Source organism: Lycorma delicatula, chromosome 12, assembly GCF_047948215.1.
Source record: "Lycorma delicatula isolate Av1 chromosome 12, ASM4794821v1, whole genome shotgun sequence".
NCBI lineage: Eukaryota > Metazoa > Arthropoda > Insecta > Hemiptera > Fulgoridae > Lycorma > Lycorma delicatula.
Genome location: NC_134466.1, coordinates 52,443,997 through 52,462,524, shown reverse-complemented (window position 1 = coordinate 52,462,524; position 18,528 = coordinate 52,443,997). Strand labels below are relative to the sequence as shown.

Here is an 18,528-nt window from a genome sequence, read left to right as displayed (position 1 = left end):
AAATTTTAATTAATGAAATATTTGGATCTTAGAAGGGAAAAACACATCAGTTCAAATCAGACTTCATCTCCTTTTTTTAACTTTTTTTTTTTTATTTAAATATATTGATTTATTAATAATTATTAACCTCTGATTGCTAAAAAAATATTTACAAAAAATAATAATTCAATAATAACAATAAAAAATAAAAAAAATGAAAAAATATCAGAAGTTTAATAAAATAAAATGTTATGTACTTTTCATTTTAAAAACACGTGTATATATAATTTAATAGGCGTAAAAGGAAGTCATGTGTTGCCCACATCAGATTTTTAATATGAAATTAAATAAATATATAAAATTAACAACAATGTGTATAGTCTTTGATGTCTTTTGACTTAAGTCATCATCAGGAAAATTTACATTTCATTTAAAATGAAAAAGAAGAAACATAAATTTTTATGTGATTAAAAAGTAATAACTAAAATATCTACAGTTAGACAGACATTTATTTAAAATATCATAGAGAAATATGCTCTCTCTCACTCTCCTTTTTTTGTTTAGCCTTTGGAATCACCTTAAGGTATTACTTCAGAGGATGAATGAGGATGACATGTATGAATGTAAATGAAGTGTAGTCTTGTACAGTGTCAGGTTGACCATTCCTGACATGTGTGGTTAATTGAAACCCAGCCATCAAAGAACACCAGTATCTATGATATAGTATTCAAATCCATATAAAAGTAACTGCCTTTTCTGGGATTTGAACCTTACAACTCTTGACTTTGAAATCAGCTGATTTGTGATGAATTCATCACTAGACTAGTTCAGTGGGTTGTAGAGAATGTGCTGGATTTAACAGATACAATTTAAGCTACACAAACTCTATGGATATCTCACAAATAATAAAACATAAAACAAAATAATAAAACATAATCCACACTAGCAGTACAATAATATTTATCACTCCCAGCAACAATTTTCTAAAGAAGAGTTTGAGTGAAAATCAGTGAGATGGCTTACGCACCTTAAGTAAATCTCTTTTTTGTGGTCATGCTTTTTAATTTTTATAATTTTTTTTATTATTTAATTTTGATGTCATTCTTATCTAATTAATTCTTAATTTATATGTGAAACTGATGATAATATTACAACATAATTCCTCTCTACTGAGTAGAGATTAATATTATATCGTGAAAGTGGTTTGTATAATTACTATGTTGTTTACAATATTTAATGTATTATCAAATAATTTATACATATTGTACTACATTAAATAAAGTAATGTTAATCTGTGGTATTATTTTATGTTAATAGCCAATCTTGGGTGATGATATGGCTCCAAAGTTCACTAAAAGACAGTGGTTAACACTTTTTGCTATTGGAAGTGTACATTTTTCTAGTGCAATATGTATTTCATTACAAGCACCATTTTATCCTCAAGAGGTAAGTTTAAAATTAAAAAAAAATATTGGTATGATTATTTATTGTAACTGAGACATCAACTTTTTAAAAAATTAGGAACTATAACATTGGTCTTTGAATGTCTCAATAATTTAAATATTATAGCAGATGTTTTTATGTTTTGTTAGGTGAAAAACATAATATTACAATAATGTATCATTTTTATTATATTTCCTTTAGGAATTCATCAAAATTATTATGATATCGGTGACTAGCATGTGAATAAACAGATTTTAAGTTAAGAGATAAGCTATTGTTCACCATTTTAGACTCTCCTAGAAACTTACAAATTACCTGAGTATTATTGTTTTTTGGAGTTGTCAATATATTATATTTTGGAACAATTTAGAATTAAAATTCCACTATATACCAAATTTTTGGTGGTTGATCTGGAAATAATAAAAATGACAAAAACAATAAAAGAGTTGATGCATATATTTTGTTGGCTGTGACTCTCTTTGTCAGTAAGAATAATAGTATATTTCCTAATTTTCTACAGGAGCAGTTTTCCTACTTTTACCTTCCACTGAGTATTGTTATCATTCAATTGATTTTATCAATTGACAAGTTGATGGAAAATTAATTGACATATTCAGTTTAGATGTCCAGTTGTCCATTAGCACTACACGAGATATTCTTGCATCAATTTTCCTGTGTAAATATAGTTTATTATTTCAGTAACTCTTGTACTCACTATTTTCAAAGATAGTTGAATGTAAACAATTTTAATACAAGAATAGTATAGACTGTTGCATTATATGGTAGATCTTTACTCCTTGTTGTCATTCACCAAACTAGCAGTTTGTTGCTTGGCTTTGTTAACCAATATAATTATTTGCCAATTTGAACAAAATGTTTAAATATTTATTGTATATTCAATTTATTTTGAAATGTGAAATTATTAAAAACTTTCTTCAATTATATATCTATTTCTAAAAATATATTTTTTGGTGCCATCTATAGTTCTAGATAAATACTTATTACATAATAAGATTGATTGTATATTGAAGGGTTACATAACCTTAATTTCATAGTATACATATTAATATTTACTTATGATTTTTTTTTTTTTTAGGCAGAAAGTAAAAATGCTACAGCTACAGAGTATGGTTTAGTTTTTGGTAGTTTTGAATTTGTTGCATTTCTTAGCAGTCCATTACTAGGAAAACATGTAAGTATCATAATTACAGTCAAACGTTTTTAAATTTTTACTAATTTGTTTTATTTAATAGTTCATGCTCACAACTTCAAGTTTACTCCCAGTTATATTTTTTTTGTATAAGACGATATGTATAAAGTCTGACCAAGATTTATATATATATATATACACATTCATTTATTTAAATTAAACTTTCTGTAGTCCGTATCTTCTCTGCATGTAAATTTTAGCTTACCGTATAATGTAATATTATTTCAGCCTTACGGAAATTAAATCTTTACTTTACAGAATTAAAGAACATTCTTACCTTTACTTTTTTTTGTTCGTTATAGCACTTTCAGGCATAAGCCCATCCTCAGTAATGTTTTCTTTAAAATTTTTCTTCTTTCTTTACATTTACACATTAAAATAAAATCTAATACATTAAAATCTATAGAACAAATATTTGTTCAGTCAATAATTTTTTTTTAATTTTTAAAATATTAACATTTAAAATTTTTATTATAGCATGTTATCTATATGTTAATACATTTGACATTACTGTATTAACAAACAATATTGATGCCATGCCATGCCATGCTGCCAAAAAAGTGAAATAATTTTTCAAAGAACAAAACATTAAAATGCTCCCATGGCCAGGCTACTCCACAAACTTAAACTCACTGAAAATCTACAGGTAATAGCCAAATATGTCTCTCAAAAATGAATTGTATCACAAAAATTGACCTCATTAAGACAATAATATCAGTGGTTTTATGATTAAGAAATAAAACAAATGTGTACTACAATTATTGAATTGACAAATCATGTACGTGAAGTGATTAAGAATAAAGTAGGACATATTAATTGCTAGATATTCACAAATTGTACAAGTATGATTTTCTTTCTAAATAAAGTTAATTTTTATTAAATGATATCTGTATTCAGATTAATTTGGATACTACTGTAAGTTAAACATAACAAATTTGCTTAAGTAATGATTCTATAAATCTAACACCCCTTCAATAAAGGCTAAAATTTTTTTTTGTCTTAGTCATTTGAATGGTTTGATGCAGTCATTTTATTTTGTATATCCCCTACATCCTATATCCCTAACAATTTGTTTTACATATTCTAAACATTGTCTTCCTGTACAATTTTTTCCTTCTACCTGTCCCTCCAGTATTAAAGCGACTATTCCAGGATGCCTTAGTATGTGGCCTATAAGTCTGTCTCTTCTTTTAACTATATTTTTCCAAATACTTCTTTCTTCATTGATTTGCCGCAACAGCTCTTCATTTGTTACTATCCACCCATCTGATTTTTAACATTCTCCTATAGCACCACATTTCCAAAGCTTCTAATCTTTTCTTCTCAGATACTCCGATCGTCCAAGTTTCACTTCCATATAAAGCGACACTCCAAACATACACTTTCAAAAATCTTTTCCTGTTGTTTAAATTAATTTTTCATGTAAACAAATTATATTTCTGACTGAAGGCTCATTTGGCCTGTGCTATTCGGCATTTTATATCGCTCCTGCTTCATTCATCTTTAGTAATTTTGCTTCCTAAATAACAAAATTCTTCCACCTCCATAATCTTTTATCTTCCTATTTTTACATTCACTGGTCCATCTTTGTTATTTCTACTACATTTCATTACTTTCGTTTTGTACTTGTTTATTTTCACGTGGTAGTTCTTGTGTAGGACTTCATCCATGTCGTTCATTGTTCCTTTTAAATCTTTTTTACTCTCAGCTAGAATTACTGTATCATCAGCTAATCGTAGCATCTTCATCTTTTTACCTTGTACTGTTACTCTGGATCTAAATTGTTCTTTAATATCATTAGTTAATGATGAACTAGAACTAGCAGTTGCTAGTTCTATGTAAAGATTAAAAAGTAACGGAGATAGGGAACATCCTTGTCGGACTCCCTTTCTTATTATGGCTTCTTTTTTATGTTCTTCAATTATTACTGTTGCTGTTTGGTTGTTGTAAATGTTAGCAATCATTCTTCTATCACTGTATTTGAACCCTAATTTTTTTAAAATGTTGAACATTTTATTACAGTCTACATAATTGAATGCCTTTTTTAGGTCTATAAATGCCAAGTATGTTGATTTGTTTTTCTTTAATCTTCCTTCTACTATTAATCTGAGCGCTAAAATTGCTTCCCTTGTCCCTATACTTTTCCTGAAACCAAATTGGTCTTCTCCTAACACTTCTTCCACTCTCCTCTCAATTCTTCTGTACAGATTTCTAGTTAAGATTTTTTATGCGTGGCTACTTAAGCTAATTGTTCTGTATTCTTCACATTCATCTGCTCCTGCTTTCTTTGGTATCATGACTATAACACTCTTTTTGAAGTCTGATGGAACTTCCCCTTTTTCGTAAATATTACATACCAGTTTGGATATATAATCTATCTATCCCTTCCTCACCTGCACTGCGCAGTAATTCTTTGCAGGACCCTTTCTGCCATTCAAATCTTTTAATGTTTTCTTAAACTCAGATCTCAGTATTTATTCTCTTCTTTTTTCTTCTTTGACTTTCTGTTCTTCCTCTATAACACCAGTTTCTAATTAATTTCCTTTGTAGAATTCTTCAATATATTCCACCCACCTGTCAACTTTGCCATTCGTATTATAAATCAGTGTACCATCTTTGTTTTACACATCATTAGATTTTAATTTATGCACCCAAAAATTTTCCTTAACTTTCCTGTATGCTCCATTTATTTTACCAATGTTCATTTCTCTTTCCACTTTTACCATGTGGATATTCTTCTATTATGATTTTTAAAGTGAGTGTTGGCAATTACTAAATTATACTTCATACAAAACTCTATAAGTCAGTCCCCTCTTTCATTCCTTTTACCCAGCCTGTATTCACCCACATATTTCCTTCCCTGCCTTTTCCAATGCTTGCATTCCAATCTCTAACTATTATTAAATTTTCATTCCCTTTTATGTGTTAATTGCTTCTTCAATTTCTCCGTATACACACTCTGCCTCATCATCATGGACACTTGTAGGCATATAGACATTAACAATCATTGTTGGTTTAGGTTTTGATTTTATCCTTATTACCATGATTCTATCGCTATGCATTTTGAAATACTCTACTCTCTTCCCTATCTTCTTGCTCATTACGAAACCTACTCCTGCCTGCCCATTATTTGAAGCTGAGTTAATTATTCTAAAATCACCTGACTAAAAGTCATTTGCCTCTTCCCACCAAACCTCACTAATTCCTACTACATCTACATTTATCCTATCCATTTCCCTCTTTAAATTTTCTAACCTACCAACCTTTTTTAGACTTCTAAAATTCCATGCTTCGACTCGTAGAATGTTATTTTTTAATTTTCTGGTGCTTGTTATTCTTGAAAATAGCTATTTCATTTTCAGGAACAACTTTTAGCTCATTAAAATACAAATTACAGTTAGTGAATAAGATGAATTGGATGAGCTGATGAATGATGAAAAGATACCCTTGACAAGAACTAAACCCATGACCAGCTGCTGTAGAGAAGCTAGCATGCTATCCTAGCCACTTTTTCAGCTGGAAAAGTATGTAGTTCCTTCATCATGTTATTAAGATATTATTTCTCTGTTACAGTATTTTTATTAATACAGACTGAAATTATATTTAAACCTTTTTAATTGGGAATTTTGATCCCAATTAAAATTTACCTAGAATATTTCCCAATTAAAAAAATTAAAATTATTTTCCCATTTATTCAAATTTCCCAATTTTTCTACTTTTTACCTTCTGGGTAAAAAGTAGAATTGCTACTACTTAAAAATTGAGATTAGCATTACGTAATAATTTTCTTTTATTTCTTTGCAAATAACATAAAAAGCTATTTCTATAAACTTAAACACGAAAGTAAACAAAAAATTAGTTATCAAAATGAATTTCCAATTTCACTGCTCAGTGTACTTCTTGTATATTTCAAAAAAAAATTATTTATCATTAAAATTAAGTTTTTATTTCTTACTTTTTTTTTGGTTAGGATACTAAATCCTTTCCATAATTTAATTATTGTTAAAATTACAATATTTGTATGTTTGAATGTAATATACATAATACATACAAATTATATAATGAAATTGAAATTATTAAGAACTCAGTCAATAGATAAAATTATATAATTTGACATAAATGACCTTTCAAATAATAATTACGTGATTATATGTGTTAAAGAAATATTATTAATTATTTGATACAACAAATTTATTTAACCTTTAAACTCAAATAAGTACATACAGAATTTTTTTATGTCTGTTATATTATTATCTATTGAATACATAAATGTTTAACGGTACGTAAACTATGTTTTGTTACATCATTTTAATTATGTAACAATTGAGAATCTTAATTTAGAATATTAAAACATAAAAAAAAAAAATTATTTTGTACGAAATCATTTTCCAGTACTGCCTGCTTAAAAAAGAATGGAATTAAGTTAATATTTTTTCCCGTAACTATTATTAGTATTAATTCATTAAGGATTTTGTCACTGTTACACTGAACCGCAGCAGGATAATATACAAAAAATTAATAAAATAGGTCCATAAATTTTTCAGCATCATCCACACATTAAGGTCCATATTGTCTTCTTTCTTTTTCCTGTTTAGCCTCCGGTAATTACCATTCAGATAATACTTCAGAGGGTGAGTGATGATGATATGTGTAAGTGTAAATGAAGTGTAGTCTTGTACAGTCTCAGTTCGACCATTCCTGAGTTAAATATCTGACAGTTTTGTCTAAAGAAAGTTTTATTTTTAAATCAGTTGCTGAAGCAAAGGACATATAAAATTGTTTTTCCTTATATGTCATATTAGCCACAGGAATTAATTATTAAGAGAAAATATGGGAAAATTTGCTTTATATGTAGATCACTTTACATGTCGATGAATTCAGTAATTAGAAACAAAGTAAATTCGATTATTTTACACTTAATAACAGCGTTTTCTTTGAAAAGAATTTTAATAAACTTTCTATTAAAAAACAAAATTGACTTCAAAAAAAAACACAACAAAGGAAAAAAATCAATACTTTTTTATGTTTCTTTAAATGTTGTTTTGTTTTCTGAATAAAATTAAAAATAACATACCAACTTTGTATGTTATGAGTTACTCCTGAAAGTAACATAATTCTCTAGAATAACAAGATCTCATACCAGACTTACTCAGAAACATACGGAGTAAAGTGAATTTCTTTTGCCTTCTTCACCGACCCAAATATGGAATTACATATCTAGAAGTTACAAAATATATACTATTTAGCTTAACAAAGGACATCTTCACACTATTTACCTAAGGGCTGGGTGCATAGTCGGCATCATTATCCTTAGAAAGAGCAACTCTGTGACTGATGCCAATTGTACTTCATGTGTCCATAATAAAAATAGGAACAAATTATGTAACGCAATAAATTAATGTACCCTTTTCTGATTTGAAAAAATTGCGTTATATACATACTGCTGAAGATTTTCCTAAAGATTCTGGTTGGTATTTTTTCACCAATTAATTCATTCAGCTCACCTTCTTCATTATGGTAGCACATTCAAAGTAGTAATAAATAAATTAAAATATGCGATCTGCATATAAATTTAATATTATTTAACTTTGATAAGAACTAGTTTCTTAAATGCAGCTTTTTCTATTTGTATTTCATCTTTCTTTACATTCTTCAATTACTGTATGCTATTCCATGAGTAGTTCCAGTTGTTACAGAATCATCATGCAATTTACTATCTTACATGGAATAAAACAGAATAAGTTAATTAAATTTTAGTGTTTAATAATAAATTTTTTATTATTTTTTTCTTTTGTTTTTTATTTTGGAAGTTACAGTATCAAGAAATCAACCCACCGGGTTAGTTTAGTGGTGAAAATGTCTTCGCAAATCAGCTGATTTCAAAGTCGAGAGTTCCAACATTCAAATCCTAGTAAAGGCAGTTACTTTTATATGGAATTGAATACTAGATTGTGGATGCCGGTGTTCTTTGGTGGGTTGGGTTTTCAGTTAACCACACATATCAGAAATGGTTGACCTGAGACTGTACAAGACTACACTTCACTTACACTCATACATATCATCCTCATTTATCGTCTGAAGTTATACCTGACGGTGATTCCCAGAGGCTAAACAGGAGAAAAAAATGTCAAGACATCAAAATTATTTCTGCTATTCTAATTTACATTATAATCTTTACAGTTTCTTCCAAGATTATTAATTAAAAATAATAACATTTATTTCAAATAATACTAGGTAAAGTAATGTATATTTATTTCAGTTATTTTTTTCTGAATTTCAGATTGACTCAGTTGGAGCTAAACTTATGTTAAATATTGGTATGGTAATAGCATCACTTTCAGCAATTTTATTTGGGTAATTAAGATACTAAATTTTTATTAGTTTTATTCCCTTTTTTGCAGTTACTGTTAGATTTACATAAGTAAAAAGATTGTCAAATTTTTGTAAAGCGGATATAAAAACATAGAATTATATTAAGTGTTATTAAACAGTTCCTGGTATGTGTTAATCAGCTATTATAAGAAAAGATTAGTGTATACACAACTTGGAATTATTGCCTGCACACCTACCCACAAAACCACTCGCTGCAATTCTCAAGAAGTCTTGATGCAGAAGAAACACACTTCTTCTGACTAAGTGTGTTTATAAAAATATTAATTATAATCTAAAACCAAATTTTACTGATAAAGTAATATAAAAAAAAAATGTTCAACTGCTTTTGTCATGCTGCCATCAGGAATATTTATATTTACATAAAAATATGTATTCAACAGTATTTATATATTGTTTAAAATATTTTTAAAAAACTTGACATGATAAATGTTTGTATCTTATGATAAAGGTTTGGAGATATTTTATTAAAATTTATTTTTGACTGTTTTAAACAGTGTTATCCCATCTTATTTCCCTGATTGTGTCATGAGTAGCTGAAACATTTAAGTTTTTTTATCACAATTTATTCATAAAAGTTTATGCATATCAAATATTTATGGCTGTGTTTGATAAAACATTAAGTATATTTTTTGAGTCTCTCAAGAATGTAAGGATCTTGCTCAATATTTCCTTGAAATATTAGTTATTAATGATTCAACCAACTTTTTAATTATCCGTATTAGTAACATGCAGTATAGTTTCCTGGATATTACTTTATAACAATCATTAGACTGACAGTGGTTGAGAAAACCTCGTTCAATCATTTTGATAATTTGGTCAATTGACCATATAGAGGAAAACTCATCACTTGGAGCTGGACACATTAAGTAATCTTCATTCCAGTTTTAGATTTAGTCGTAAAATTATATTTTACGATATTGAACTGATATTTAACATTTAATGTAGTTTTCATAGATGTTGGAATAACAAAAAAAGTTTAAAAATCAGTATATCATCAATAATATCTGATGATTTCATCTCGGTCTACCTTAGTTTGATATTGTTAGGTGCAATTACATCATTACCCTAGTGGGATAATTCTTCTGGATATCCTTTTTCATACTCTTTCTGCTATTTATTAATTATCCAAGGTCTGATAAATTTTTTTTAACAGTATATTCTCTACTGATGATTGCTGCACCAGCTTATCTTTATTTACATTAGAAAGGATTTTGTCAACATATTCCTACCTTTTCACTGCTCGTGACAAGGTTTGCCATTGTTAACAGTATATTCTGGTATTCTATTGCATTCCTACAATACAATAATGCATATTAATTTATACTATCATGATTTATAAAAAATTAACCTGCTATTTCATAACTACATTTTAGATCTCTTGTTAATATTTATTTAGGATTCTGTATGTTGAATTTACTATGAGATAGTGTGCTGTTTTGGTAAGAATAGGGAGCACACAAAATTGTTTATTGATGTGGTCATGTATGTAACATAGACAATAAACAAGCATAAAACTATAGAAGGATTTACAATAGACCGAACAAAACTGTTAATTTCACCTTCTGCAATCTTTTCTGTTTCTATTTGTGATGTAGTTATGATCAAACATGTTTTCTGAACTTTATGAAGTTTTACTGTAAGTTGCCATGTGATTGTAGGCATAAATACACATGTTTAACAACTTTTCATAAAATTTCCTGTTTCAAAATGATTGCTGTCTTTGTTAGTCAGGGGTGATGAAGAAGTATTGGAGAGGAAGTTCCCATCACCAATCCACTTCGATCAACAGAATTGAATGCACAGTCTCCTCTTCAATCGTGAAGCCACCTCTACTCCTGACGTGACATACCATTTGCAATCTATCTCTCAGTGGCTATCAGTTACATGTTTTCAAATTTAATTCCATCTAAGCCTAACATTTGCCTCTGAGATTTCATTTTCATACAACTGAACAACATTTCGTCTTTTACATTACATTATAGAATACTACATCAGTTCTCAATAGACATTCATTACTGTTCTCCTCTCACACATTTATAAAAAGCTTTAAATTATACAAAAATAAAAATACACAGGGATAAGAGATCATCAGACTGTGATATCTTTGTCCAGCAAATATTCTGTATTTTTTGTGAATACAGTAAGATTTTTTTGCACTTGCTAGATCTTCCACAATCAGTTATGGTCAGTAATCTATTTTTTGTTTATCAGTTTTCACTTTATTAATTAAATTTTGTTCAGAGTTCAGTTTGTTAAATTCAGAACAAAATGATCAAGGTCTATTATACACGGAACATTAGAATTCAACACTATTCAAAAATAGTCAAATATTGGTTGGGACAATATAGTTGGGACAGTGTCTTATTATCTAAATCTTATTCTTTTATTATATTTAAGTTTACTTTAGATTGTCAATGATATGAATAAAAAAAAAACCATATTTATGATTTTTATTTTTGTTGTTTGTTTCAGTATGCTGGACTACATTAATGATCATAACACATTTATATCATTATCATTTTTACTTAGAATGTCAGAATCATTAGGTTCAACAGCTGCACTTGTGGCTGCATTTTCAATAACCGCAGCAGTATTCCCTGATTCTGTTGCAACTACTTTTGTAAGTATACCATACAGCTGTATCACACTTTTCTAAAGTTTTTTTTTTGTAGTGAATACATTTTTATCTCATAATATTGTATATTAGGAAAGAAGCACTGGCTATTAAGTTTAGTATGCATCTTACCAGATTAGTTATGCTTCATTATTGTAGATGATAATAAATACTGTTTTATTAACATCAAACTTTTAAAATTTATATATTGTACGACATAACAATACTACTTAAAATTTATAAGTAAGTTCTTTAAATTGGATAGCCTAAATACAACCTTCAAAATGATTTACATATGTATTTAAGTTATGGTAAATTAGCAAAACTGTAGGCGCAGTTGTATTTTACCTTTTTTTCTTCAATCTTAAAATTATCAGTCTTTAATCTGAAGACTGAGCAGTTGCAGGCACACCCATAAAAAAACTGAAATATGTAACAACACACTGTTGCTATACTAGTAGTATTACATAAAAATATTGTACCCCTCTTCACTCTGTATTCCATCATGCTGCAAGCCTAGGGCAGGTATCTGTATCTTCATTAAAAGGTAATGAAATACAGTTTAGAAAAGGAAAAAGGTGTAACTTAAACACTTCAGGTATGAATTAAACAATAGCAAAGTTAGGGTTAATCCTGAAGTAAGAATCTTAACAATTAACAAATGAGTCTTCAAACAAGCTCTCTTCATCTTCAGTTGGATTTACTATCAGATAGATAATAAATATCTGATTTATTATCAGATATATTATATTGCAGTTATTTTATTTCTGGTTCTCTATTTTATTTTAAATAATTTTTTGAGAACTTTCTTATATATCACTATTAGAAAATAACATAATGGAAGCATAATAATATACTTTCTCATGTACACTGCAATGTCATATTACTACTCGTATTTTATCATAAATTGATATATGTCATATTAATAAAAACAAAACAATATCATATTAATTAAAAAAGATAAAAATTGTTATCAAAAAAAAATAATTTATGAAATAATTAAATAGAAAATAAAGCAAAACAAGAAACCACATGACTGTACATAGCAATGAAAGAGATACATTTACACATTGTACATTATGTATTCTAGTAACGGACTGAAAGATATACATCAGTTACAGAAAAAGTGATGTGGGATATGTAGTAGATTCTGTCTAATATGTTTTCATTAATCCATGGATTGCATACCTCTAGTCCTTTCCTTTCCCATGTTTGTAATGGTTATTCGAACAACTTCATGTCAGGGTATAATTTATCTTAAACATCTTAGGTAATCAAATTCTATACCAAAAATATCTGTTAACCAAGATCTCTCGTAATTAAGTTCCAGGTATTACAGTATCTGGTCCAAAAACTTTATATTACACATAATGCTTTAAATTAATTTCTTCATTAAATCATGACACCTGATCTAAGTAGAGTAAATTGTACCAATAAATTCAGCATTAATTTCTTTGTTTGAATCTTTTTAAAATAGTCATAAAACCAATTTATGTTGTATAATTATTTTAATTAAATATTATTATATCTTAATTTATATTATGTATATGTAAGTTATAATTAAAAATCAAGCAAGATCAGAAGTTATCTAACGGTAATTAATCCTTAGATCATCCTCAATGATCTAATAATTGAAATTACTGTTCAGTATTTCATTTCATGATTCATTTATAATATGGATATTAATAATCAGTAAAATAGAATGGATGCGATGTTAACCTTATCCTACCCTACTAAAGGACATTTGCATGTATATATGCCTGTATGTGCAATGTGCATTCTCCCTAGCTGAGAACATGCTTACATAATCAAACATACTGCCTGTCAAAAAGTAATATGATTTTTTTTCTTAAATGTCTATAAACCATAAGTAAGAAGAAGCTATACCAACAAATAAGAGTAAAAAGAAAGAGCGTGTTACATGATTGAACATACTACCCATAAAAAAAAAATCATAAAATTTTTTCTTAAGTGTTAATTAGTTAGATTTAGATTTTTTTACAATAAATAACAACAGTAATAATAATTATAAAATAAGTTAATAAATTTTACTACCGTAATTCATTCATTCAATATCATAGCAGATCTTAAAGCACAACTATTTTTTTTAAAAAATAAATCGATACTGAAAATACTATCAATTATCCATTTAGAATCCATTGATATTTTGTCGGAAGGTAAGTTTTGTATTACAATAATTTGTAAAACTTATTTCCTAATGAGGAAGAGTGCTTAATTGAACGATGACGAACCCTTTTTTCACTTTTTCTTGATTGATTTTCATCATTCAAAATAAAACATTTTTACACAAGAGGTAATCAATTTTGGACACCTAATAATAGCATTCCGAGACACTGCTTCCAGAACAACCTGTCTGTAGTACCTAGCTGCGAAGGCATGCTGTAGGCATGCCTTGCAGCTAGTTTAAACTTGTAAAATGCCAGGCTTTGAATGGACTTGCTCATTGTTGTGCCACTAATATTTTTCTCATTAGGTACGTCTTGTCAGCAGACAAGATGTTCCCCATTTTTTTAAACAAAGTTATTTTTTACTTACATTTCTTAGAGGCCATTATAAACTTGATGAAAATATTTGAAGAATACAATCATGTACTTTTTCATTTATTATTCTGTTTTTCACAATAGAAAAATAAGTGTCTGTTTTTATTTAAACTACAATTACATAATCCACTCTCTCTGTGCAGTCAGTAATTAAGTGTATAACAATTCTTTCCCCTCTGTAAGCACACACTATTATATCATGTTCAGGTCAGTGGTGTTCATAATAACCAATGATGTTGCACTGAATCTAACAGTTTTTATTCAAACAATTATAAAATAGCTGTGGGTCAGTTGTCTAAATAAAGTTCATTCTGTTAGATTCCCAACAACAGAAAATTCATTATCAATTACAAACATAATGTTACTACAAATTTACATTTTACTTCAAGCCTGCATGTCAAATTCCAGCTTCCAATTCGGCATAGTTTTTTTAAAAATTGATCCTTAAAATGTAGGTCAATGGTAATTAATAAAGAGTTGTTTTGCTAGTCAGAAAAAAAAGAACAATGCATGTAAAATTTAAAGTATTTTCTTAGTTTAATTTTAATAATTAATTATACCTCAGCAGTATTTATTTTAATATTATCTTATTGCGTCTTTTATCAGAATATCAACCAAAATAACTAAGCTGTTTCAAGTTCACAAGTAAACATATTATATTACATAAGCTATTCAATGAACTGGATCGATTCATTGGACCAAATCTGGTGTAACTAAAGATGAAGTATACACAGACAATAAATATTTTATTAACAGATATTATATTATCTATTACTTTGTAAGGTCACAAACCATTCATTAAAAAATTAAATATAATATGAATAACCTGCAAAATGGTTTGATTAAAATTAAATCTTTTTTCAAGTAAAAACACACATGCGCGCGCGCGCACACACACACACAGACACACACACACACACACACACACACACACACACACACACACACACACACACACACATATTACATCAGTAATCCAATGAACTGGACTTCAGTTTTGTTAGATTTGATCTATTGAATCAACATGGACTAAAAATTTGTGTGTGTGTGTGTGTGTGTGTGTTACATATTATTTTACTGAAATTAATTTTTTTAAGATTCATATTATTCCTTTGTAGTGTTAAATTATATTTAAATTCTATTAAAACAAACCACCTAGTACAGAATATTGAAATAATGTATATCTTACCTTAATTTTTCCATGAAAGTACCTTCACATGATCCTGCATCCTCAATCATGACTAAAATAATTCCGTTGTCGCATAATAAAAATATTAAAATAATAAAAATTGCATATTAATTTATATGAGTGCTGCTATCTATTGCAATTTTTATAAGATGTCTCTCTTACACATTGTCTGATGGTTTTATCAAACTGAAATTTTGTTTGTATTTATATATGCAATATGCTATCTTTATTAATCTCTAATATTTCTAAATTTATATTAATATCAGAAATAGAATGTTTATTGTTTATTAGACGGTCTTCCATATTTGATAAACCTAATTTATAATTTTTTTAATTTCTATAATATTAAAAAAAACTAGTTTTAAAGGATCTATTTGTTTTTCTAATATATATATATATATATCAGCACAATCATTACATTTAATTTTATAAATTTCATACAGACTGTATTTTATTATTTTTATTTTTTATATATTTTATGATGTGCCATTACATTCGTATGGTGGTTTAAATATTTCTTTATTGTAAATTTTAGTAATATTTAAAAATATTATATAAATACTATTTGTTTAATTATTAATATTTTGTCCATGTCATTTTACAGATGAATTTATTAATGTGATAAATTGATTAATAAATGTTTAATTTTTTTTTTAGGCAACACTTGAAGTATTTTATGGTGTAGGTTATATAGTTGGTCCAACATTAGGTGGACTTTTTTTCTCGGTAAGTGTGATTTTTATTAATAAGTTATTTTTGAGTAACTGGTATCATGATTATTTAAAACTATGTTTATCTTTAACTGATACAGAACTTGTGTTATGTTGAATGAGCAAATCTGAACAGTCATATTAGAGAAATATCTGTAGTTTTTTACTGCTGTGCCATGTTGATAATGGCCAATTTATATTTTTTTTTTTAAAGAAAAAATAGCAACCAATCAAAGTACAAGGAAATAATAAAGGTATTAAAAATTAGGGGGAGTTCATACCATGAAATTCTTCAGAAAATTGATTTTTTTTAATGTTTTTTAATACTTTAAAGTATGCTCTTTCAAGTTATATCAGTAGTTTGGTAAAAAAAAATTATTTTGCTTCAAATTTACATTTGTATGGTACTAAGGTATTATTACACTTCTTTTTGTAAAAAATTTACTCTATTTCTGTTGTGAAATTAGTACTATTCAAGAAAATTTCTGTTATTTCTTCTGTGCATCACTGCTTGTTTTTTTGCCTGATAAAGATTATAAATAAAGTTATAATATAGATTGTTATAATATTGATTATAAATAGAGTTGTTTCTGCTACGTCTTTGAATATAAAAATGCTTCGATGTAGAAATTCTGACTAAATATTTTTTCTGTGTGTGATAGTGATAGGATCAAGATAAGGTTACAGTTCATTTGGAAAGAGGTCATTGTTCAAAAACTTTTGTTGGAATAAGTGGAGGGATAGAAGCAAAAGGTGCTATGGCAATCTTTGTTCATTCAAAACAGCTTCATGATGTTCACTACACTAAATATATAGGAGAGACAGCAAGGGATTGAAAAGAGTTACCGAGATCACTCCTTATGGAACATAAGAAATAAAAAAGCTAGAATGCATAGCACACATTGCAAAGTGCACGGATACGTAATCTAAGGCAAGAATTAAAAAGAAAGATTATATTAGATGAGAAGAAGATCAGTGGTAGGCTTCCAGACAAAGCTATTGACAGCTTAAAAAAATAATATGGTTTCAGAAATGTAGATAATGTGAACAATACATGGAAAGACATCTGAGCAATGTACTTGCACAAAAAAATTAATCGATGACAAACCACAACACTTTCTGTGCCTGCAAGGTGAAAATTCATGGTGCAAGTATAATAAGCCTTTGGCTAATGGAGTTCCTTACACTCACTATGTAATACGTACAGCTGACATGGATGCAATAAAACCAATTATAAGACAATTGTTGCAAATGAATTTCTAAGAATGTGTCTACATGGGAAGACACAAAGCCCTATAAGTTTATTAATTCTGTTGTATGGTCAAGGGCGCCAAAATCAATATTTGTTGGACAAAATACGGGAAGGGTGAAAGTGATAAAAAACCTGGGACTGACAGTTGGAAGAAATACACTACAAGGCTTTCAATGGTTTGATACACAAAGGGTGAGAAAAGCAGAAAAGGAACTGGGAAAGTTACTTTCAAGAAGAAATGAAGCAAATACATGTAACAGAAGGCTTAGAATAGAAGATGATGCAGATGACCCTGAATATAGAACAGGAATGGACTAAGAATTGAGTTATGTCACAGTTTCTTTATTTATAATATTGCTGTAAATTTCATTTTTTTAAATAAAGGTACATTTTTCTCAAAGACTACTGCACCTAGGAAGGTGAAATTTTTACACAGCATGTACAACATCTAGAGGTGTACCTACTGGATTTTTTTTTGTAGCATTGTAATTTTTTTGCACAAAATCTGTTAGAGATTTATCAGTGAAATAACTCAGTAAACACATTAAATGCTTTATATTTTGTGTAAAAATTTCACCTTCCTAGCAGCAGTGAGTATGCTGTTGATTTTTCTTTTAACTAAATTGATTTTAAAAACCTACTAAAAATTTGACAAATTCCTTTCAGTCAGTCAGTTATTTTACCTATCAGGAGACTATTAACTTTTATACAGAAAGGAGTTTGGCATTGTTGCGCCCCTTCTATATCAACTATATAAAAATAAATAACAAAGAATTATGTTAAATAAAAATCTGTTCATCATAATTGCCCTTAAATTCTTCATTTAAATTACTGAATTTAATACAAAAACCACATATTTAATAGTTTTTTAATAGTTCACGTATTCTAGGTTGCTATTTCAAAGAAAGACCTTCATAAACAGCAAATAAAGTGAATAAAGAAAGTTATGCAATTTAGCAGATCTATTTAAAATGCAAACAACACTGATAAACATAGTTTTTGTTTCCTAACATGCAATACATGATTTTAATTATTTTTTGACGCTAAAAACAAATATGAAATCAGAATCTTTTTATCACCCACAATTTTTGAAAAATTTTTAAATTTTAATTAAAGGATTTTTTCATTTTTCAACATACAGTTGTTATTTTAAGCTCCTATATTGTATTTTGTTAGC

At 27.9% G+C, this 18,528-nt stretch overlaps 1 protein-coding gene across 4 annotated transcripts in view; it reads left to right on the top strand.

The window, feature by feature from the left end:
* LOC142333030 (MFS-type transporter SLC18B1-like) overlaps positions 1-18,528 on the top strand; it is a 121,293-nt gene that overhangs the window by 86,288 nt on the left and 16,477 nt on the right. For all 4 annotated transcript variants that reach the window (XM_075379807.1, XM_075379808.1, XM_075379806.1 and 1 more), the window contains 5 exons: positions 1,297-1,425; positions 2,519-2,614; positions 8,913-8,986; positions 11,498-11,645; positions 16,047-16,115. In XM_075379807.1, coding sequence (XP_075235922.1) covers positions 1,297-1,425; positions 2,519-2,614; positions 8,913-8,986; positions 11,498-11,645; positions 16,047-16,115 — 516 coding nt within the window. The remainder of the gene's footprint in view (positions 1-1,296; positions 1,426-2,518; positions 2,615-8,912; positions 8,987-11,497; positions 11,646-16,046; positions 16,116-18,528) is intronic.